At 31.7% G+C, this 25358-nt stretch overlaps 2 protein-coding genes across 5 annotated transcripts in view; one reads left to right on the forward strand and one right to left on the reverse strand.

The window, feature by feature from the left end:
- Positions 1 to 7776, reverse strand: part of LeuRS (Leucyl-tRNA synthetase) — a 97512-nt gene extending 89736 nt beyond the window's left edge. For both annotated transcript variants that reach the window (XM_085819580.1, XM_085819579.1), the window contains exon 1: positions 7642 to 7776. The gene's annotated coding sequence lies outside the window, so the exon portion shown is untranslated. The remainder of the gene's footprint in view (positions 1 to 7641) is intronic.
- Positions 7777 to 8321: 545 nt separating this feature from the next.
- LOC118198943 (heterogeneous nuclear ribonucleoprotein R-like) overlaps positions 8322 to 25358 on the forward strand; it is a 41355-nt gene continuing 24318 nt past the window's right edge. For 2 of the 3 annotated variants that reach the window (XM_085819582.1, XM_085819584.1), the window contains exons 1-5: positions 8322 to 8476; positions 11666 to 11814; positions 11891 to 12114; positions 14351 to 14458; positions 14542 to 14718. In XM_085819582.1, coding sequence (XP_085675708.1) covers positions 11667 to 11814; positions 11891 to 12114; positions 14351 to 14458; positions 14542 to 14718 — 657 coding nt within the window. In that variant the 5' untranslated portion in view covers positions 8322 to 8476; position 11666. Of the gene's footprint in view, positions 8477 to 8607; positions 8797 to 11665; positions 11815 to 11890; positions 12115 to 14350; positions 14459 to 14541; positions 14719 to 25358 lie in introns of those variants that run through there. The other variant, XM_085819583.1, reaches the window with a different exon arrangement.

Raw genomic sequence — 25358 nt, forward strand, 5'->3', positions numbered from 1 at the left:
ACAACCGAGCAGACTCAGGAACTGTACTCTGGTGCTTTGTAGTGAAGCTGTCTTCATCGTGATAGCCTGATAATCTGGAAGCTGTATCACTGATCGTGTCAGCGTGCTTATAGTAGTTCATCGACGACTGTAAAAACGTGTTTTGGAGCTGCCCTGACAATACTGGCCAATAAAGTGTGTTTCGATACTTCATCAAGTAGTGTCGTTATTATTCACTCCAAATCCACACTATCCCCGTACGAACTTGAAGGAAGAAAATAAAGTAACAACTGGTGTCAGAAAAGAAAAATGCAACAATATGAAACTAGTCTCAATATTTTAAATTACAAAAATTATAACAGTTGAAATAGCTTTCCAAGCACAGTACGTCATGCAGATGGCATTGAAAAAATGTTACCTCCCTTGACAGAAAGATATACGTGAAAATGGATAGTATTTTAACAATGGGTTTGCAAATCTAGACCAATCAAACTAGTATATACACAAGCAACTTTTTTTTTAACATCATGAAAGTTTGAATTTTTTTTTTTAATTCTATTTAGAATTTCAAATATCTTTGCTGGCTTAATTGAAAAAAAGAAAATTAATTTAAGGAAGCTCAAATTCATTTTCCCAACTTGCTTCAGACAATTAAAACACAAAGAGACATTAAAAATTAAAGTGTGTGTTTGTGATTATGGCAGACTCGAGGGATCTGCCTAAAGGGAGGGATGCCTTCACGGAGGACTTTCTAAGGCAACTGGCTCGTATACACGTTACACATGGGGGAAACACGAAAACGACCATGCAGCTAGTCCGTTCATGAGATTCAAACCTTGGACTGAACTACCAGTATTCAGCGACTTTACCGCTCAGCCGCTGGTGGGCCATTAAAAGTTAAAGAAGAAAAAATCTGAGCACCGAAGAAAAATTTATAAACCTTCAGCATCATCTAACATGCAACCTCTAAGACCATTTGAATAATAAATTATTCACTTTCCAAGCCTTGATTTAGAGAAACATATTAAGGAACTCAAACTTTCATCAAGCAAAAAATAAAACTATCTAAAAAATTTAATTTTTTCTTTCTTCTCAGCTAGAAAAAATACATATAAATATAATTTTCATTAATGTCAGTAATGTATAACTGAAGAATTTCTTTTACATATATTTTCAACTGAAATCTTTCAGATAATTGTGAAAAAAATATACCATTATTATTCACATATTTCTCCTCTATTGTTGGCTAATCTTTAGAATATAACAACAGGTAGTTTGGCGACATTTTGGTAAGGCGATAAAGGTTACTAGCTAGGACTTTAGCAATAATCTGAGAAGTACACAGTTCGAATCACAGATTATTTTGTTTCAGAGAAATCAGAGTGTATGAAACATGTAATGTGACATTTTACGGAAAATTCCAATGGGGATTTTAGCTAATAAACACTTAGAAACAATTTCGCTGTGTAAGTGCAGAATCGCCCACTTATTTGTTTGGCGCTTTATACAAGAGTAAGAAGAATTGGATTTTTGTAAATTTTCTTTGACTTTTTAAGTGAAAATAGGTCGATGTGTACATGGATAAAGTCAAGAGTGTGCGCAATGCCATTTTTGTGCAATTCTGGGATTTTTTTTTTAAGTGAAAATAGGTCAACGTGTACATGGATACTGTGTATATGCAATTCTTAAAAAGACGCGGCAAGCAGTGGGCGATTCTACACTTTCTCCCAATTTTGCACCTAATCTTCATCATGATTGAGCACTTTTGTTGCATAAAAGGTCTAGCATAAGCGTAATTCGGTTACCAGATGGTTGGAAAAAATGTTGAGTAAAAAAAAAAAACATGCCTTGGTTAATCTTTGGATTATGGTAACTTGGCGTTTTTTGGCGAAAATTTGGCGACCAACCCTGCTACAGCTACCTGCTAGTTTTTGTTTGTACGCCATTTTGTTTTCATGAAGTAAAGGCATTTTTTTTTTTTAATAAACATTTTTTTTCCAACAATCTGCTAGCCGAATTACGCTTATGGTAGAACTTTTATGGAACAAAAATGCTTAATCATGATGAAGATTAGGTGCGAAATTGGGGCAAAGTGCTGAATCGCCCACTGCTTGCCGCGTTTTTAAGGATTGCACATACACTGTATCATCCATGTACACGTCAACCCATTTTCACTTAAAAAAACATCCCAGAATTGCACAAAAATGGCATTGCGCACACTCTTGACTTTATCCATGTACACTGCTAAAGTCCTAGCTAGTAACCTTTATCACTAAGACACAAATTGTGTCAATTATAGAAGCCCCAAACAGGCTTACATTTTGCTTTCTTTTTTGCACGTGGTGTGGCAGCCATTTTGTGATTGTAGGAGTTTCGGTGAGTACATTTTTGCAATTTTCAAGTTATGTTTATGTTTTGTACATTTGGATATTGTGCTTTGCTTGTCTGATTTCATGCATTTTGCTTACAAACATTTTGTTTTCTATTCATTTCAGTGAGGGATTTTTCTGCTATTTTGTGTGTACTTTATTATTGCTCAGTTAATTTAGTTTGATTTTCTGCATTGTTTATCATGCCTTCATCCGTTAATCGTTTCACTAAATTACGCCTGAAACGGCAAAAATTCCTGAATCATCTTGACTTTTTACTTAAATGTAAATGTAAAAAATTGATCCCCAATTTTATTCAAATCAAATCTAATCAAAAACCTTCGAGTCGCGTTTCAAGAATTCTGTTAAATTGCAAACTTGCCTTACTTCGGTCCGTGATAAGGGATACACGTCAACAATTAACAAAATTAAACATGAACTCTATAAGCTTCATCTGGAACTTGCTAAAACATATCCAAAATTCACTGCCCTTGAACAAAAGTCTTGGTCTAGAACGGAGAATGCAGTTAACCGTCATAAAAACACCCTTGCAGTTAAATTCGAAAAACTTCTTTTACAGTCTTCCAGTTCAAGTAGTTCAAAAAATCTTCCCATTGTAAACATCAAGCCAATAGTTAATATTTCTAATGTTAGTCTTTCAGAAGAACAAGAGAGAATTCTAAAATATAATTTTAACTTCTCACAAACCTGTAAACCCTCGATTCCAAAGATTTTGGCTCCTATCGAAAAAGCTTTCAAGTTCAGTAAAGTTTCAGATTCACAGAAAGAAATGATTAGGCATCTTATCGCTCATAATGTGAAATTCAATAATAAACCTTTGAAACCAAATCTAACTGCGAGAGAAAGAGCTACAATGCGCGAGATTCATTCTAACCCGGATATTGTCATTTCAAAGGCCGACAAAGGTGGCCAGATAGTCGTCATGGATAAGAACACTTACATCGATGGTGGCACTAAACTCTTAAACAAAGGACCATATAATCCGATCCCTAAAGATCCTTCACCTTCGGACTTATCCAAAATAAAAACTGCGATCAAATCTTCGCAAATCATTTCAAGCACCTTAAAACATTCGCTTATCCCATCTGTTGCGAATTGTGCCAGATTATATGCTCTTCCCAAAATTCATAAAAGTGGTATTCCTTTCCGCCCTATTGTATCAAATTTAGGTACTGCCTCGTATCCATTAGCTAAATATTTAGTTTCTAGATTTTCCAATCTATTAGACAATAACATTTACACCATAAAAAATTCAATAGAGTTTGTAAAAAAGGTTAAAAACATTTCTCCTCGTAATTTACTCATGGTTTCTTTTGATGTAAAATCATTATTCACCAATGTCCCAGTGGAGGGTGCATTAAGATGTCTAGAAACCAGACTTCGCGAATTTCATTTCTCTTGCATCGAAATTGATGAGCTAATTTCTCTCACTCAACTCTGTTTGAAACAAACACATTTTGTTTTCCAAAATAAATATTACAAGCAAACTGAGGGATTAGCCATGGGAAGCCCCCTCAGTCCCATCCTGGCTGATATCTACATGCATTATTATGAATCAAAATTGTTTGAAACTTTAAACTTCCCGGCATGGTTCCGCTACATAGACGATACTTTTACCCTGTTTGAAGGTAATAAAGATGATTTAAATAGAGTTCTTTCAACAATGAATTCTATTGATCCTGCTATTCAGTTCACTTTTGAACTTGAGACTTGCAATTCTCTTCCGTTTCTCGACATTCTGGTCACGTAACACATCCAACTTCAGTACTACAGTTTACCGTAAACCTTCATCGGTTTGCCTTCCACCACACTTTAAATCATGTCATCCGACTAAACAAAAGTTGGCTTCATTTTATTCCTATGTTTTCCGTGCTCTTCAAGTTTGCTCCTCCAAACTAGCCCTTGATGAAGAACTAAATTATTTAAAAGCAATAGCTATTGACAGGGGCTTTTCACCCAACATTATTAATCAAGCAGTTAAAAAATTCTCATCTCAACACACTAAAAGGCACACTCTTGTTTTAGGAGATTATAAAAATTCTGTTGTCATTCCCTTCTTTCCATCAATTAGCTATAAAGTTGCACATATTTTGCAGAAATTTAACTTTTGGGTTGTTTATTCTCTCATCAATAAAATTCCGAGTTCCATACTCAAGGACCCCATTCCGGATATTAATTCCTGGGGTATTTATAGGATTCCTTGCCAGTGCAGTTTAATTTACATTGGCCAAACTAAGAGAGCCTTAAAATTTCGCGTCAAAGAACATGAGGCATATGTTAGAAAAAAGGAAACACAGAAGTCTTCTGTTGCTCAACATTGTTGGTCCGAAAATCACACTTTCAATTTTTCTGCTGCCAAAATTATTCAAAAAACATCTTCCATTGGAGAACTGGATTTTCTAGAGGCATTTCACATTCATAAAAATCTTTCTGTTCTAGTTAACGATCCTAATTCCAATCCAAATTTGCCTTCGGCTTTTAGAGAAATTATGTTTTAGTTCTGGTTTCGCCAACAGATGGCGCCACTTGCTTATTCTTGTCCAGGCTTTCTTATCTTATCTAAACATTATTTCCTATCTTGTTCATTTGCGTTTTTGCAGCTGAATATGATGGTTCGGTAAAACCATCGAAACTAGTCCTGTGAAAATTTTGTGATTTAACGCTGATTTTTGTTGTTTGACTTCTGAATCAACCTTTATCACCTTACCAAAATGTCGCCAAACTACTGTTACCCTATTCCAAAGATTAGCCCATGCCTTTACTTCATGAAAACAAAATGGCATCCCTCCCCCCCCCCCCGAAAAAAAAAAACTAGCAGTTTGCTGTAGAAGGGTTGGTCACCAAAGTTTCGCCAAAAAATCCGCCAAGTTACCATAATGTAAAGATTCATCCTATTGTTTATTAATTTTACCTTTTGAAAATTCAGAAGGAAAATTAAACAGTATATACAATTTATAAAAGGAAGGCTTAAAATGCGGGGAAAGTGCAGATTTCCCACTGCTTGGCGCATTTTTAAGAACTGCACATACTTGGTATCCATGTACACATGGATCTATTTTTACTTTGAAAAAAAAATATTACAGAATTGCATAAAAAGGGCATTGTGCACTCACTCCCTTGACTTTATCTATGTACAAATCAACCCATTTTCACTTAAAAAGTCAAAGAAAATTGACAAGAATTCAATTCTTCTTACTCTTGTAAAAAGCGCCAAACAAATAAGTGGGCAATTCTGCACTTTAGCCTAAAATGCACATAATAGCTATATTAATATTATCATATTACATATAGAAATCATAGACATATAAAAAAGTTCAGTTAAAGTGATCAATTTCAGTAATATTTCAGCTTATACAATGTATTTTTTCTACTTAAGCATACATTTTACATGGTAACAAGGAAGTAATATGTGAGTAAATATGACAATCCACAAATGCGTAAACTCTGCATCTTCTGTCGGTGGGGGGGGAGGCAGCTTAATATATGAAACTGTTACATAACTGGTAAGTACACACAAGAATATTAGCACTTTGTAATATGTACATGATGTTTCAAATCAAATAAAGACAAACCCTCTATTCTACGATGCCCTAAATTTAAAGAGAATTTTTGCTAATTAAAATTTTACAGAGAATTTTTGCTGCTGCTTTAAACTGAGAACAGTGTATATTAATAAAGACATTCCATATGGATTTTTTAGCTCATATACATAATTATATATTTTACTGCTAAACTACCTATCAGTTGTTAATTTATTTTGATCAATTTATACTTCCAGCACATACAAATAAATTATTTTGTTCTCCTTCACTGCTTAACTGGTATTTTGATTATTCAATAACATGGCTTTAGTGTAGAATTGGGTGCCCCTTCGATTGGTGACATTTTTTTAAAAATTTTGGCGATGAAACCTCACTTCTGGTTACCACGACAGTTTTAAATTTGTTTTAGCTTCCCAATTTTATTTAAATGAAAATAGATTGATGTGTACCTGGACATATTTATGGCAGTGCAGAATGCCTAGTTTGTGCAATTCTAGGATATTTTTTTAAGTAAAAACAGATCAATGTGTACATGGACACAGATCTTATGCAATTCTTCGACTTCTTATTTTGGTTTTGTGTAGCAGCCATCTTGAAATTGTGACTTCCTGGCACCGATCTTGGCGTCATGAAAGGATCGCCAATAAACAAGGGGCACCAAATTGTAAACTTTTACCAATAACATTTTCTTGGATTAATTGCATTAAATGCCTCATAAGGCTATTTATTATGGCTGAGCATGGAGGATCTAACTCATTTTCATGCCACCCATGAGAAAAAAGCTACGAACAAGGGTCATTTGGTCCCTAGACAAACTACCAGAATTAATCTGTCTTACTCACTCAGCCCAAATGTGTATTAAATCTCTATGAAATTTGTAAAAGTGTAGTGTAATTTATGTACAATTAAGCAGCCTCCTTCATTTCCATTATTTTTTTTTAATTAACTAGAATATTATCTCAACATGAAACAATTCAGAATAAATGTTCATTTTTTAATGAATTCAACATTATCAGGTTTGGTCAATTTGATTACAGCAAAGCACATAAGGACTATCTGCCTAAGGATGCTTTTGTGGAGGACTTTCTAAAGGTAACTGGGTCGCATCTACGTTACACATGGGAGAAACTTCCATGAAGCCAGCTTGTTCTCCGGAAATTTCGTTTGGTTTGGTTTATTTAATTATGGCAAAACACTCGAGGGCTATCTGCCTGACTGCAGGAATGCCTTTGAGGGTAGTATACGGGTTACACATGGGCAAAACCACAAAAAAGACCATGCAGACAGCCCATTCGCCGGAAACATAACTCAGGTGGAACCATCTGTGTTCAGCGACGTTACCGCTCGGCCGGCGGTGGACTCGACATTATCAGAAAAAGTGGCAATAGAATTACGTTGGGTTTCAAAGATATGCGAACTGTTCGACACATCTTAGTAGTTTCATACAGAAAATTTAAAATAATTCCGTGCTACGAATATTCGGTCTTCAATCAGAAAAACTATTTAGTGACAACCGTTGTTGAACAAAAGTAACTTCGTATTTAAATTTTTTTTTGGTAACTATTTTATCTTTTAAATATTTTACGCAAAACTATAAACAAGTTTTATAACCTAACAATTGCATAAACGTGTCACTTTTTTGCGTTTAATTATTTGCACATTAATAATAATTACCATAAAAGCACGATAGACACATTGAACAATTAAAATATATTTCACTGTTTTCTTACCAGATACAATTTTATTGAACTGTTGTTGAAATAAATTAAATATTTGAAACTGAAACAGTTATTACATTACGCGGAATAACACATGGTTTCGGCTACAAAAAGAGCGCATGCTCCCAACACCTCACTTTAGCGCTGCCAAACAAAACACGTAATTTTGCACTTCAAAAAAGAATGAAATAAAAACTGCATTTTATTTTAGGGCAAGCTTTCACATTACTTTGTTAAAACAACCAGAAATTTCATAATATTTAAAACTGAAGATGTTTTAACAGAACTTCAAGAGTTGTTATCAAAAGTTTCCTCTTTTAAAGGAATTTGTTTTTAAAATCTGATAATCTGGTAAAAAAATTTCTCCAAAGTTAACATTTATATACATAAAATATATATTTAAATTTTAAATAAATTTATTATTTAATATTATTGCATAAATTTGTATATGTATAAGATAAACTGACTGATAATTTTAATAATTGTAAATTTCCAATAAAATGTATCTTTGTGAAAGACCTCCTGAAAAAAAGTTGCCCTTCATATTTAAATAATAAATATAATCCAGCACTCTATGCTAATCTTCTAATATTCTGTGCTAGATGCCACGGCTCGAATTATTAAGACAGTGACGAACAAAAAATTTTATTTATATTCTTGGTTTTTTTTTCTCAAAGTTAACTGGAACGTTTTTTTCCTTGGATTACTCAAAGTTAACTGTATCTATAACCTCATAAATGACAATCAACGGTCACAGTACCGGTAATTTTTTTGGTTGATCGTTTAGAGGTGGCTTCTGTTTTATCAGTGTCATTGCTTTGACGTGTGGCATTCCGAGCAAAGTAATGTAAGTTTGTAATTAAAAATTAATTTTTATATTTCACTTACTTAATACTGTTAATTTGTTGATTCAATGGTATTTGATTTTTCAATGCCATGTCTTTGTCCTTGTCGTAACTTTTGCGAACCCCGTGTATAAAGCACGTTGCGTTCAAAAGCCGGTACGTGAGAGTGTAATAGTTTGATCGAACAGTTTAATTCTGATTTAGTGGTATTGCTTATACTTTGTTTACCATATAATTATTGCACATAAGTAATATAACGTTTAATGTAGGATACCTCAATTCATAAACAAAATATATAATCACCTTGGTGAATTATACGTAGGTATGTCATAAACACATTTATTATTATTATTAATTGTTCCTGCATATTATATCCGTAAGTAATCAGTACATTTTCTAATATGTTTGATAATGTTTTGTGTCTTCACGGATTTGTTAATCATATTCATGCATTCTTTTTAAAGTATGTATAACTGATGTGTATTTATATATCGTGTAATAGTTTGAACATACGTTGTTTTAACACCATGTATGTGTTGACTTTTAAATACAACTCTGTATCTCTTGAAACTCTCTCCCTCCAGAAAAAGTACAGCTATTGTAAGAGTAATGGTATTACAAAATGATGTTTTCCTTCATCTAGCTTGTTATGAGATGTAAAATTATAAATTTGAGCACTTTATTACATTACATTTAAAACATAGTACTTTTAATGTTGGTCATTGTAAAGAACAATTTTAGTAATTTATTGGTATATGTGCAAGTTTTCTGCATTGAAAACTCTCACAGCCCCAGATATTGTATTGTATGAAAAGCATGTATTTCTTTTGTTTTCTTTCTTAAACATTAAACTAAACTTTCTCTTAGGAATTTGAAATATTTTGACTATTATCGGATTTTCGTTATAAGTATTCATTTCACGAAATTCTTTGTGCAAAGCAGTGCTATGTGGTAGTAGAGAAATAAATTAGACAGCTGCTTAATTAATGTATATAAGTTATATCAGTATGTTTATGGTTCATTTTATGAGGAAACTATAATGCACCATAAAATATTAAGAAAAAAGGCAAGTAGCATTTGAGTGTGTGGCTATAATGAACATAAAGCATCCCTTATTACTTTGCCATATTTTGATTGGTATGAAAAGACTCCTTTTTTCACCCAAAAAAATTATTTACGCTATGGAGGAAATATAGTTTACATCTCAGACTAGGTGTATTTTCTTATCTTAGCATATAATGTTTCAACAAATTTGGCAGATGAAAACTGTAAAACGGATATAAAAAGTTAACAAGTGTTACTAAACCCATAAATTAGAGAATAATAATAAAAAGAAAGATGTACAATTGCAGATAATTGTTTTTATAGTCATTATTAGATAAAATATGTCATTAAGCATTCTTCTATTAATAAGCTGAGTAGTAAGTATAAGTTCCAATAATTTGAATCTTGATTTTATATTTTTAATAAAGTAAAGTACATCTATAGTATACAAGTTGGTAGGGAGGCCTGATGTAATTTCTTTGCTAGTGTCAATAAAGATTAACAAATTATTTCCATAGTTCTTATAGCATTTTGGTTCTTTCATTTATTTCACTTTTGAATTGACTGAGTTTTATGACAGCAGCCTGTGTGATAAGACTGGTCAACTCCTAGGAGAGCCTGTACCCTTGGTGACAAACTGGAAAAGTGCAGAATCACCCACTGCTTCGTGCGTTTCTCAAAATCACCAACTCGAAAATAACAAGTAAAAATATTGCTCAAACTCGGTATCCATGTACACATTGACCTGTTTTCACTTAAACAAAATTCTAGAATTGCGTACTTCCTTGACTTTGTCCATGTACACTTCGATACACGCCATATAGGTGGGCGTGCCAAGGAATCTGCTAGGATCCATGTCATGTATGTCAGTTTGCTGAGAGGGGCAGAGTTTGACAGGTACAGGTAGAAGTACTCAGGATACCAAAACTTCACCGTTGGTTGTGCAATAATAGTCCTTTCCCAGTTTTGAGGGAGAAATTTCTGGGAGGGTGTCCCATCTTAGGGTCTCTTCTTTTCCTAGTGCTAATTTCTTGAGAGGGCTCTCAACTTGTAATGTATTTTTAGTGCCCCCTTACAATACAGGCACTATATACTTAAAACATCCATGCTGTCTCCAGAGTTCAGACCCGGGCCCATCATTACAGTATTCAGTGTCACCACTCTAACACAGTAGTCATCATCACTAACCACTATACTGGTTGGATGGCTGGCAGAGTTAGAAAAGAGGACTCTTTCCTGACCATTCTCATTCTGTAAAACTGTAAGAAGCAGCCAGAGAATTTTTACATTGCCAGTGACTATTAATGTAAGTAAACACAGTAGTCAATCAGGCATTTGTCATTATGTTTTACTGTATGAAAGATTGTTTAAAATGTTTCTTCTGAAAATTTAAATTTAATTAAAAATATTACCATCTAAAGTTGAAGCTTTGAAAGCAAAACATAGATTTTGTGCCTAATCTTTGGAATATGGTAACTGGTAGTTTGGCGACATTTTGATAAGGCGATAAAGGTTACTAGCTAGGACTTTAGCAGTGTACATGGATAAAGTCAAGAGTGTGCTCAATGCCATTTTTGTGCAATTCTGGGATGTTTTTTAAGTGAAAATAGGTCGACGTGTACATGGATGATAACGTGTATGTGCAATTCTTAAAAACGCGGCAAGCAGTGGGCGATTCTGCACTTTGTCCCAATTTCGCACCTAATCTTCGTCATGATTAAGCACTTTTGTTCCAGAAAAGTTCTAGTATAAGCGTAATTCGGCTAGCAGATTGTTGGGAAAAAATGTTGAGTTAAAAAAAAAAAAAAACATGCCTTTACTTCGTGAAAACAAAATGGCGTTCAAACAGAAACTAGCAGGTTCCTGCAGCAGGTTTGGTCGCCAAATTTTTGCCAAAAAATTGCCAACTTGCCATAATCCAAAGATTAACCGATTTTGTTCATCGCAAAATAGGTCTGAGAATATGCAGACTAAATTTTTCATTTATGTAACTTTGCAATGTCACTGATTTTGAGCAGTTATGTGTATTATACCAAACTGTGGATTTTAATGTTGGTTATCATTCCTTTATTAATTTACCTTTCAAAATGTGCAATAAAAATTTTAATCTGCTTTTATATAAATTTTTAAAAAAAATTTATTGATAGCATGGCTGAGGGTAATGAAGTAAATGATCAAGAGATGGCAGAAGAAAAGAATGGTGAACCGATGGAAACAAATTCAAAATCCAAAGAGCTCTCGGATTATGGCTTAGCTGAAAATGTTGTACTTAAATTAGAAGAACTTTTTACTGCAGGTAATGCTTATTTAAAGTTTTCTATCTTACCTTCAAAAATAGTAAGAATGTCTGCTGAGTTTTTTATATTTTTTAGGCAAATTAACATTTTCTGAGTTGGACGAAAGAGCTCTGGAAGCTCTGAAAGAATTTCCTGTTGATGGTGCTTTAACTGTGTTAAAAGAATTCATGGACAGTAGCCTTGAACATGTATCTAACAAAAGTGCTTATTTATGTGGAATAATGAAAACATATCGCCAAAAGACAAAGATGGGAACACCAGCAGTAACAACAAAAGGTCCAGATGAAGAAAAAATAAAGGTAACTTAATCAAGTTGACAATTAGAAAAAGCTACAAGGCAAATGTATTCACTATAAATCTGCTCGGATATTTTCATTATAAAAGAGATAGCTTTTTAAATTTTGGAATATGTTTGAAAAATTTCACCTTATAAAGGGAAAAAAAAAAATTAATACAGTCAAAAGTCGTTAATTCGGACACCCATAATTTGGAATGATCTATAATACGGACCTCAAAACTAAAAACTTTCTGCACATGCGCCACGTTGACACATGCGCACAGGCGTTTACGCGTGCGCGTAAGACCTTTTACAACTGCGCATATGAGTGTGTGCAAGTGCAGAATACGTTTTCGCGTGCGCGTTTTATGTATAATGGACATATAAGCTAAATAATTATCTATTTCAGTTAATGTTGATGATTGCGTTGTTCCTTAATTTTCGAATTGGATCCAGCTTATTATTTTTTGCAGACTGTAAGAGCAATTTTATAAAAGTAAGCTTAAACTTTCGATTATATCAAATAGAATTTCCGATATATATTTGTTAATATGTAAAGGATCTAAAGCGAAAGTATGTTTTGAAATCCGAAATCTGTTTATCAATTTCAAACTGCTCGGCGGGGGGGGAATGCCGTGGCGGGGCACATAATGAATTGGAAGTTGATCTGTCAGCACTATCCTTATCTTCAGAGCAGATGTTTTTATTTTATTTGGCTTATAATTTCTTATCAAATGTAGTATTTCATCTCAATGTGCTCCGTCTTTGATATGATTTAAAACAAGTTCCTTGTCATTATAATTCGCTTCCGATAGCGAAGAAAGTGACAGAGGTTATTGAAGACGAAAAATTTCGATTGACAAATTAGTCAGTATTCTCGACACAGCAATAATAGGGCTTGAACAGCAGAACTTTGTAACTGAACAAGAAATTATATCTGTTTAATAGAATTAAAGAGAAAGTATTATCACATGAAACGAAGCAAAACTTAAACAACTTACATTGAAAGAAATGTTTAATAAAGTAAACAAATAAATATTAAGCTTTTTCTTTTTGCAAATTTTGATACCCTTTAGATCATAATTGTTCTTTATTTCATAAATTACGGTTTCATATTTTTAATTTTAGAATTTCTGCATGCCATCTTATGAGATTTAAACTGATGATCTATAATCCGGAATCGCCGAAGTCCCGACGAGTCCGGATTAACGACTTTTGACTGTAGTATCAACAACATCTCGAGGCGAAATGTTGGGACCGAAAGCTTATGCCATTTAGACACTGTGACACAAGCGTTGACGTTAATACTTAGTAAAATAACACACAGTGAAAAAATGTAAGCTTTATGATGGACATACCTATTTGTTATTCATATTTTTGACAAATTACATTGTATCTGGTAGAAATAAAAGAGATTAAAGATTTGCTAAGAAGGCAAGCATAAAGAAAAGAGAAAATTTATAATGGAATCCACTGCAGACAGGAAATCGTGATGACAAAAATGTCAAATCTGTATATATTTAGTCAGTCTCTTTAAATTTCATCAAATAAATAGCTTTTATAAATTTTCAAGTTTTACTTAAAATTGCACCTGTCTGCAAAGTGGTAAGACATGTTTTGCTGTTATTGTTTTGTATTGGTTCATAGAAGTTAAAATATTAAAAATCGTGGATGTGCATAAGAACCATGCTATAGCTATCAATTTTGAAAAGATGCATTTTCATAAAAATTTGTGTTCATTTTAAGGTAAAAAGGAGAAATAACAAAATATAAAAGATTTTAAGGCCTGTTATGAATTAAAAGTTAAACTTTTGTATGTTTTTGAATATAAAATAAGGTTTTAAAATTTAACAAAATTAAGATGCAGTTGAAAGAATGAAGGAAGTACTTATAAAAAGCATTACTTTTGTAAAATTAATCAGATGAAAACCAACTAAATGCTGTAGTTTCAAAGCCTGGCTAATGTTCAGGAAAGCAAAAATTGCTTTTAAGTTCATAACTGAACTGTCATTGTATGAGAGTTAATTTTATGGCTATTTTTCTGTGTTGCACCTGCCATGTGTTTTGCTGTTAATTTTGTAATGGTATGTATCTGTATATTTAATTTTTCTTGTTTACTCAAATACGGTTCTTAGATAGTCAAGCCATATCTTGGCATATAGGAGCCAAAAAGTATGGCAGGTGTTAATGGAAAAGTACCATTTTATGAAGTATTGAATAAATTTGATTAACTTTTATCCAGTTATTTTTTTCTGTAGGCCATATTAGATCGAACTGGTTACACATTAGATGTTACAACAGGTCAACGGAAATATGGAGGACCTCCACCTAACTGGGATAAGGCTCCACCTGGCAGTGGTTGTGAGGTAGAATTACAGAGTATTTCTCTTTATACATTATCTGATAATTTTTTATGGTTAATGCTTTATGATGTATTTTCTGTTTTTAGGTTTTTGTTGGAAAAATACCTAAAAATATCTTTGAAGATGAATTAATACCTGTATTTGAAAAATGTGGCCAGATTTGGGATTTGCGGCTTATGATGGATCCACTGACTGGACAGAATCGGGGTTATGCTTTTATTACTTATTGTTCTCGTGAATCTGCTCAACAAGCTGTTAAACAGGTATTTTTTAATTTTATACATATTTCCTTATCAATACAAAATTTAAATTATATTCGGTAAATGGATTAAAACTGTGATAAATCTAAAGGGTATCAAAATGATGTTGGTTTTCATCTGATTTAATTCATTAACACATAGTAATACTATGTGTTTGTAGTTGCTTATGTGTTTAAAAATAAAGATAAAAATTTTTCTGATTTCCGTTAACAGAAAGATACTGTGCATATTTGTACTAACATGGAATCGTGCCATTTAAAAAACAGTAAAAAATGGCTGTAGCATAGGCTTGTATCTGAAATAAACTGAAAATAGGGTGCTACTTTGGTAGACGGTTGCACGGATTTTGGCGAGTTTTTGGCAATTTTTCCTTTGGCGAGTAATACGACTTATGGTAAACCCATTGCTGGATAAGTTATTTATGGTAACTGATACTTTGTTGACATTTTATTTAAAAAAATAATGCGTGTTATTATGCATAAATTCCGTGTTTTAAATATTATTTATGGCTTCTAAATATTAAAAATCAATTTAATTTTGCATTTTTATTTGAAATAAAAATTGTATTCTTTATCATATTTTACGAAATTTTATGCTGTGGATGATGTAATCATTGATGTCACCTTACTTTAAAAGTAATTGGTTTTAATATCTATAAATTTAATCTAATGTTTTAAGCATCATTTATGGCTGTTAAATATTAAAATACAATTTAATTTTGCATTTCTTTTTTAAAATGATTTTATTATGTATGATTATTTAAATAATTTTAATTCTAGGCGTGATGTAATCAGCTCTCTGATTGGTTTTAGAATATTTGTGCATTAATGACCTGTAATCAGCTTCCTGATAGGTTGCTGAAAATTTGTGCATTACCGTGCCATTTTAAAATTTAATTCGTATCTTTGAATTCCTTCAAAAATGTCTCCTTCAAAGATGAATGTTGTTTTTGATAAGTACCAAGAATTTTTGGTTTCGGAATCAAAAAATTGTCCTTTGAGACCTTATTTTCGCCGCCAAAGATTTATTTATAAATTCTTACAAGGGTCAGAGGAAATTTATTTTAAATTTTTGAAGGAAACGTCGCTAATTGTTTCTTCAATGAAGTGCGAAAATGTAGATCACAGATGAAGACCGTTAGAAGAGCCGATTCTGAGACGGCTGTATATGATATTGTGGTCATGTTGGAAGAAATAACCGCTGTAACGGTAAGAAAATTATTAGACATTCCTCCTTTTTTACCAACAATAAACTAATTGCTGTCATTTTAGCTCTAGTGTACGAAGCGTTCTTATTTACTTATTTTAAAGTATTTAATTTAAGTAATATTTTAATTCTTTTAAACGTTGGTATGATGGCTTTTAATTCGATATTCAGTTTACGTAATATTTTAATCCAATTAAACGTTGGCGCAATGTTTTTATAGTGGTATTTTTATTCTATTTCTATGCTATATGAAAGTAATAATTTAACCTTTCTTTAGTATTTTATACTCGTAGTAAATGTATTTATTCTATATAATATATATATATATTATATTCTATATAACGTATTTTAAAGTATTTAAATTTAATAATATTCTAATTCTTTTAAATGTTGGATGATGTTTTTTATTTCGATATTCAATTTCAGTAATATTTTAATCTAATTAAACGCTGGCACAATGTTTTTATAGCGGTGTTTTTATTCTCTTCTTTGCTATATGAAAGTAATAATAACCTTACTTTAGTATTTTATACTCATAGTAAATTTATTTATTTACACTTGTCTGCCATCTTAAAAAACGACATTTTCAACAAAAAAATTAATCCATTATTTCTAACTTTTTTTTTTTTTTTTTTTTTTAAGTTTCGAATACTTTACTATGCGTAAAAACAGCGTTTTTCAAGATGGCTGACGTTTGTAGAAATCGCGCCAACGTAAATCGCCAAAAATCCATGCAACCGTCTACCAAAGTAGCACCGAAAATAGTCCAAAAATCTGTTTAAACTAGAAATGTGAACTAGAATCTGTATTGCTATTTCCATATAAGTTCACAAATGTAAAAATATCCTCTTTACTGCTGGTGGGATTTTTCAAAAATCCCGTTTTATTACACTCCACATTCCTTCCATGGAATTGATAGGAGCTCCAGTTTCTGAATCTAAATGTGGCTGCGTAATTTATATTTACCCAAAGGTGAACAAAGCCATTTAAATCTTCATTTACATACCAGTCAACTGATGTTTTTTCTCCCCATTGGTTCCAGAGCATACAGAAACTTCAGGTTAACCTTGGCACCAGCAGGCATTTTATGGTGTAAAGCACAAAATAAACAACATACTTCCTAATCAACTTCTAATGTATAAATAAGCCCTGAGAAATGTTTTCCCAACAGTCGAAATACTTGAATCATGTCATAGTAGAGTTTCAATAACATTCAACATAAAATACTCCAGTTGCCATAAATGAAACAATTTGGCAATAGTCTAATGAGCAGCCTAAAATATAGACTACCCCTCATTAAGTTTTTGCTTACAGTGTTCTGAATCTCTTTAGAAATATTAAAATAAAGGCGTTCAATGGAAGACTTGATTTTAAGGAAGAGAAAGTAGTCTAGCCATCATATGAAAGTAAAAGAGGTACTTGAAAACAGTTTTCTTTTTTAAGACACTGTTTGATGTTATAAGTAGTAACTGTGCATTATCATGCAGCAGAAACTGCTTATAGCTTTTCAGACTTGCTTTGCTAAGTTTTGTCTTCTTTCTGTTCTGAAGTCAGTTTACAAAGGACAGAATTAAGATAATAATGTAGTATGTGATGTGCCATTTTTAGTTAGTCATTTATTAGGTGGTGCCCCTAATATTGGTTTAATTATTTCTTTTTTCCTGCTATTTTATCTTCTGCCCAATTATGAAAGCTATTGAATATTTTATTTTGTGAAACTATTATTACTGAAGCTATTGGAATTTAATGGGTTTTTTAATTAACTAATGGAATCATTTGTATTTATTTTTAAAAATAACATTTTAATGGCATTTCAGAAAATAAAACTACAAGCACAGATTCTATGCTGCTACATCATTTTTAATATGAGATTTTTTTTCCCTCCCAAGTATTAATTTTGTGAGTATATCTTCATTTATAAGCTCATCTACTACCATTTGAAGAAATGGATGACAGTTTTTTCGGCAACAGTTGTCAAACTTCTTTGATGTTCTCATTGGTTCGAGACTGCGATTCCAGCTGTTCCTTTGATATAGTTAATATTTGCATTTACTTTTTTTATATCAATAAATAATGAATTAGTAAGTTTGTAGAATAGTATGTACGTTAATTAATAATTTTATTTTCATCATATTTAAAATTACTTTGATAAATAAAAGTTGGTCTTGCCTACCAATACATTTTTATCAGAATCATATTCTAAATAGATCGATAACTGTATTCATACATAAGGTGAATTCAGAGTTCTTTTAAAATAGGATTGCCACATAGCCCCCTAAACTCTCAAAATCCCCTGGTTTTCAATATTTCAAGCTTGGCAAATATGCCTTTATATAGAAGTTATTATTTTTTATGTATAAAATCTTGGGCTATAAAAATCATTTTGTATTTTTAATCAATTTTCTTATGACTGGTTTTGTATTTTGGTTTTATTGTCGTTTGTTGCTTCTTTTAACCACTTCAGAATTAAAAAAAAAAAAAAAAAAAATCCGCCAAAATCTGCCATTTGTTTAAAATGATTAACTATTGAAAATAGCTTAAGCGAAAACACAAATTAAATTTTAAACCAATTTTTTTTAATGTGGTCAGATAGTAAAGCAAAAAATGTGTATATGAAATTGACCACTTGTTTAACTAAATGAAACTGCAAATAGTGTTCGTACATTTTGATATATTTGAAAGTAACTAAATGGTGCTTGCTTGGAAATTTTACCGACTTGTTAAAGATTTCAAGCCAGAAAAATATTGCTGGTTCTGCAGATCATACAGTAAAAGTCAAACAGATAGACCATCAGCTGTGAATTTCAGGTTTTGGCATTTATAGAGTCGAATATTAGTTAATAAAGAATTTAACTATTTTCAGCTCTGAGTTAAATTGAAAAAATATGTAGATATTTAAATATTAGCAAGAATAAGCAGTCTTTGTCTTACTATCTATTACATATATTATGTAATTTCACAAAATGAACGAGCAAAAGAATGTATTTTTACAAAATATGTAGAAAGAATATTTTGTGAATCTGTTTTGTAACATTAAAAAATGGTGTATTGTAAAGTCAATGCAGTTCATTTCTTGAGAATAATTTTCAAAGACCTGAAATTTCTTACCTAATAACCAACATGGGATGTAAAAAAAATTTTCATAGTAAGAAGTTTCTAATTTAGGGTACCTTTGTATTAAAATTTGAAAGCAAGAAAATTAATAAAATATTTATTAAAGCATAAATTTTAAATTTTTTATTAGTGCAACTGTTTTAAACCATTTTCTAGTACCTATACAGAAAATATGGCCTTCTCCTTTGTTTTCAAATTTGTAATAGTAGTTCCATTTACCTTCATATTTTGAAATAATTTTTAATTGTAGTTATTCTCTATGTGTTTGTGCACTTGTACATTTCATATCATGTTAAAAATGTTTTGGAGTTGTTGCCATTTCTTTATGTAATAACTGATAAAAATTGTTTTCATAAAATTATGGTAAAGTTTGCAAATTACAGTTGCATATTCTAACTTGCAATCTTTGTCACTTTGCAAGTGCAAATTGATTACACAATTATTATTTATTATTTTTTTAATTTTATCTTTTCTCATATTTTATATTTTCTCTCTAAGATAGTTTTCTCTTGTTTCTTAAAAATATACAAAGCATTCTCGATGAAAATGCATGTGTGCAAATTTGCTTTCTGTATTTGTGATCTTTATCTGTCATGAGTAAAACATTAACATATTGTCACTAGATCAACTAGAAAGAATAACCGTATACCCTATTGGTTAAAAAAGAATTGTGTGTTAAAAAAATTATATGTTAAATTGTGTGACAGAATTTGATCTGTCATTTGCAATGCACTAATGTACAGAGGGTGTTCATACATTTTTGTAATGATTTTTGAAAGATTACATATAAATAAACCTTTGAATTTTATTGTCTAATATGTTCAGTTTGATAGCCCTTTTATTGAACTATCATATTACATCCTGATTTTAAAGAGTAGTCCTTTTCATAAAACATCAAAGTAGATTTTATTCCACTCCTCCACAATCCATCCAGTGTTTGGGAATGCTGCTTATAAAGAGCTTGTTTTAAAAGTCCAAATGCACAGTAATCTATAGGAGAAACATCGGGGGACTTAGATGAGATTTATTTAAAGGCAATAGCTTCAATTCTGGTTTCATTTCTAATTTTTTCAAAAAATAGAGCCGTGGATTTACAGGTATGGCTCGGAGACTTTTCCTGATAGAACTTAACACAGTGAAGATATTTTGGATAAGGAGAAGGAATTTTTTCTTTAAAAATCAATGTTAAAACATATTTTTGATTTAATTTTGACATTTTTTTTTCTCCTTTCTTTATTTTAAGTTGGTTAAGAGAATCCAGTAAGAAACATAAAACCTTTAGAAAAACCTTCCTTGTTTTATCTGAACCAATATATTGTCTTTTTCTCTTCTTCTTTCAGTAGTAGATCAATCTTTTTCTGTTGTAGTCAGATAAATATATCCAAGCTTCATTTGTAACTGTATACAGTACAAAGTCCGTAATCCGGACTCGTCGGGACTTCTGCGATTCCGGATAAGGGGTTTTTCTGGTTTATACATCATCAATTTAAATCTGGTAAGATGGCATGCAGAAATTATACAATTAAAAATATGAGATCGTAATTAATGAAATAAAGAACAATTATGATCTAAAGGGTATCAAAATTTACAAAAAAAGGTTTAATATTTATTTGTTTACTTTATTAAACATTTCTTTCAATGTAAGTTGTTTAAGATGCTTCCACAAAAAAATCAAAAAGTTCTTTTTTCTTGTGTCATATATAGTGGACTTTCCAATGTCGTACTTCTCGCATAATTTTGAGACGAATAGGCCTTTTATCCATTTTTTGCAGCAATTCCACTTTGTTTTATGGTCATCGAAACACGCTTTCGCTTTGTAGATCCTTTGGCTGCTCCAGAATTAGAAACTTTTTGGCATAATCGAAAATTCAAACTTAATTTTTATAAAATTGTTCTAACAGTCTGCAAAAATTAATAAGTCGAATCCAATTAGAAGATTAAGGAACAGCACAATCTGCAACATTAACTGAAATCCCTTAGATAATACCGTCTGTTATACATTAAACGCGTATGCGTAAACACATTATGTGCATGCGCATGAAGTTTGTATCTTTGAGGTCCGAATTAGACTTTGTATTGTATTTCCGTTTTTCACCCACCAAACAATTTTCATACAGCAATTTGCACATAGTCTTACGCCGAGAAACATGTTTTGGCATTAGGTGGCGCACATTATGTTTTTTTGTTTTGATTAGCTTTAAATCAGATTTTATAATTTTGTTCTCAGTTCCTACAGAGATGTTTAAAGATTTGGGGGAGGGGCTGGATTTTCCTTTAGAATGTGAGATGCTACTTTACATTTAATAAGAGTTGTACATTCCTATGTTGGGTATGTTATTGCCTTTTTCAGAGTCAGACGTAAACTTTGACGTTTCTTTCATTTCATATTAATTATGTCTTTTACGTGCAGAAATATTAAAACCATGCTTTTAACATCTCTCTCTTTTTAAAAATAAGAAAAAAAAAATTGAATAAGATTATTTCTCTTCGGATAGGGCAAAAATATAGCCTTCGATCCTTTTTTTATTTTTCAGCGACATTTTAGAGAAAATATTTTTAATGCTGCAGCCGGTAATTAAACCTTATTCCAATTTCATGCCAGTCACATTTGTATTTGTAAATTAATATTTAATTTCAATTATTAAAAATAAAAATCATTACAAAACTGTGTGAACAACCCTCTGTAGTTCCATTAGAGCAATTAAAAAGACTTAAGATATATAAAATGATATGAAGTTGAGTTGTCTTTACTTCAGAATGAATATTTTACTTATATTGGGACTAAATGTAGTATGTTATTAATAGCATATATTTAATTGGTTCAAAAGGGAAGGGCTAATGATGTAAGTATAACTTGGTGTGATAACCATCTAGCCAGTCTCATTGCTTTTACTAGATGCTATTCTGGTAGAAAATATTTTTCTTCCAACTACATGTTAAAAATCATAATTGTAGAATATCTCAGTATATAAGTAGTTTTGAGTTTAACTTATAACTGGTTTATTTTTTATTTGAGATACTATTCATTGGTCATATTAAAGATGTAAATTTTGTCTGGTATTATCTAATTAAACATTGGAGAGTGATTTGCATGTAAAAACACTATCTGTGAAATAAGGCAAATTGTGTAAAATGTGTAGTTTTTCTACATAAGGAATTTCAAGCATTTGTATAGTAATTTCATTCAAGCATTTTTATAGTAATAGTTTTGCTGATGATTATTCTGTAGTCATAAAGAAAGATTTACCATTAAAATGTGCTAAGTATTTCATTTTATAGCATTTTTCATAGTTTCCTTCCTTGAAATATTCTCTCTGTGGTAAGAATTGTATTCCATTGTGTGAAGAAATGAGCATTTGTGATGATTGTGTGTGTGTAGTTAACATAAACCTGATGAATAATTGGTAATATCATAGTGAAGTTATGGTACTACCCTTTACATTCCTTAATCTTTAGTTGGCTGTATAAAAATTATTATGTTCCAGAAGGGAAAAAATTTTGATTGATCATTCTGAGTGCGAAGTAGTGGTGGAGGTGGTTTATAATTATAAATCCTTAAAAGTGCTGTGATCAGAAACGCAGGAACTTATATCAAGTATTCAGTGTGTTACACAGTTGAGGATTTTATTTCTTTTGCCAAGACCATACATTCATGTTGTCTGAAGAAGCCACAACTATACTGCACCTTTCTTGTCTTCCAGGCTTCTCATCTTTTTTTAAAGATATTCTAAAAATGGACTGTCAAAGACTTTGCTAAGAAACTCCAAATTTCTAAAAACTGCCATGAAAGAGAGACATTTTCTTTATTTTAATCCCAAAATGACCCACCTGCTTTACAACTGAATTTGTGCATTTTAATATAATGCTGTAATTTCTAGCATGTATTTCAGCATGCATGCAGAGATTACAAAATATATATATATATATATATATATATTTTAGACTGTATGTCTTTGCCAGTCAGAGTGTTAAAAGTGTCTATAAATGTTTTGTTTAATTTTATTTATATTTTCCATGGTGTACTGCTGCATCTCATGTAAAAAAATTTTAGAACTGCCCTAAAATTAATCTGTCTTAAAACTTTACAGCAGTTGTGATTGACCGTAGATTAATTGTCTTGTCAAGGGGAACAAACTAAATCCACTATCAGTTAATAGTAACCAAATTAAGTGAGAATGTTTTGTCTTTTTTCGAAGTAAGGATTTAATAGTAATTTTTCTAGAGTTAAATCATAATTTACTAACATAAATTTAAAATTAGAAAGAAATTAAGTGTGCTTGAGCCAGCGATGGTAATTATATCTTAATCCAAAGCATATCAAATGGGTCAATAGTAACACAAAGATGTTGAAATAAAGATATATCTAAATCTGTAAAATTTTAAGTTGATATTCATTCAGCACAATAGGTGTACTAAAATGTAATTATTATTTTTTAGCATATAAGTGTGTATAAAATAGCATAACTTTCTGGTTATTCACATTCTTTCAATAGCATTGCTGTGATTTTGTTTTAGTTTTTGATTACTTGTATTACAATGGCCAACTAATGCATATGTACATGGATTTACATGCTTTATATTATATCACTGATCAGTTTCACTTCTTTCTGAAATGCATTTTATTGATGGTTGGAATGAACTTGTAATAAGATTGTGCAGTTGATAGTTGATGAGAAAGAAAATTTGTTATTTCTTTAGAAATAGGAATAAAACAGTATGTGTAAGAAATAGTAAGCAATGAAACTTTTAAACAAAGGACTCACACTGTGTTCAATAAAAACAAAATATCATATTCTGATTAAATTTCAGTACCCACCCCCTCAAAAATAATGGCGGGAACAAGTCATCACAGACATTGGCCACTACTAAAGCCAAAAGACATGGTCACTTTATCAGGGGTGTTTGTGCTCCGGGGAAACCCCGGAATTCCGGGGATTTTGAACTTCGATTCCCGGAAATTCCGGGGATCGTCGTTCAAAAGGAAGTAGGAATAATAATGAATGATTTATTTTGATCTGGGTAATTTTGTTTGCTTTGAAAGCAGAAAACGCAAGGTCAGTGTGTGTAGTGAAAACTTTTCATTTCTTTCTCCAAAGGCAGTGATAATGCGTGAAAAGGGGGGAAAAACTTCTTTTTTGTTCTTTCCTTATTGCAAGTTATGACTCATTCCCCCGGTTCTCGGACATTCTCTTCTGGATTCTTTTCGGCAAGTAGGCGCGGCAGAAAAAAAAGGGAGAGACTTCGTTCGAACAGATGTCCGATCACGTGACTCTGGGTTCAAAGGTCTTATCTCTCCTGGTTTGGCGCCATAAGTAGAGAATGGGGATTTTTCGCCGTATTAGCTATTTGTCATTGATCGCTTCTAAACTTTTTTTTTTCTCCGCTGTGTAAAATTTTCGTTTCATTTATTGATGCACGTGTAAATTTTTCCTTTCGTTTATTGAAATATTTTTTTATTTATGTACGCAAGAGAATTTCACTATGAAATTTCTCGATATAAATAGTGATATTATACAATTAGAAAAAGGTGTCCGGAATGCATTTAGGTGGAATTGGATTGAACGGAGAAATGGTAATGGGGATACCATCGGCACATGGTGCAAGAAAATAAATGTTGCTGGACAAGCATATTGTGTTTTTTTGTAACTTACTGCTGAAGTATGGTGGGGAAGGATTCAAGGCTTTCACAAATCATTCTAAAACTGTGATGCACATAAAATGTTCAAAGTGCATTAGACATTCAATGACTTTTAAGTAATTATGCTAATTCAAAAAATACTGATGATTTACTGGAGACTGATGCTCGGCCATTGGATATAGTGACAAGAAAAGCACGCCAAAAGGTATTAATAACTTCGTTTATCACCGAGAATTCTCTTTCTTTCAATGTAGCTCCCAATTTAATTGAACTCTGCAAACAGTTGAGCCGCGATCAGACGGCACTAAACTCGTTGAAAATGTCCAGGACTACTGCATGTTATAAGATAAAATATGGGCTCGCAGAAGCTATTAAGGAAAATATCATTAAAACTTTAAAGGAGACTCCATTTTCTCTAAATTTGGATGAAAGTACTAGCAATGCTCAAGAAAGTATACTGGCAATATTGGTGCAGTTTTATGACAACAATCAAAATGAAGTTTTAGTTCATCATTTTGAAACTCTAAAGATGGTATCTTGCAATTCAGAAGCTGTTTTTAAAGCAGTTGTTAATACTATTGAAGATAATAATATTCCATGGGCAAACTTAATTAGTGTACTAATGGACCATGTGTGGAAAAAAAAAAAGGTTGTTGAAACCAGACTACGATCAAACAAAGCACCC

Source organism: Stegodyphus dumicola, chromosome 6, assembly GCF_044657685.1.
Source record: "Stegodyphus dumicola isolate Sdum_Otavi_A_Nest chromosome 6, ASM4465768v1".
In the NCBI taxonomy this organism is placed as follows: domain Eukaryota; kingdom Metazoa; phylum Arthropoda; class Arachnida; order Araneae; family Eresidae; genus Stegodyphus; species Stegodyphus dumicola.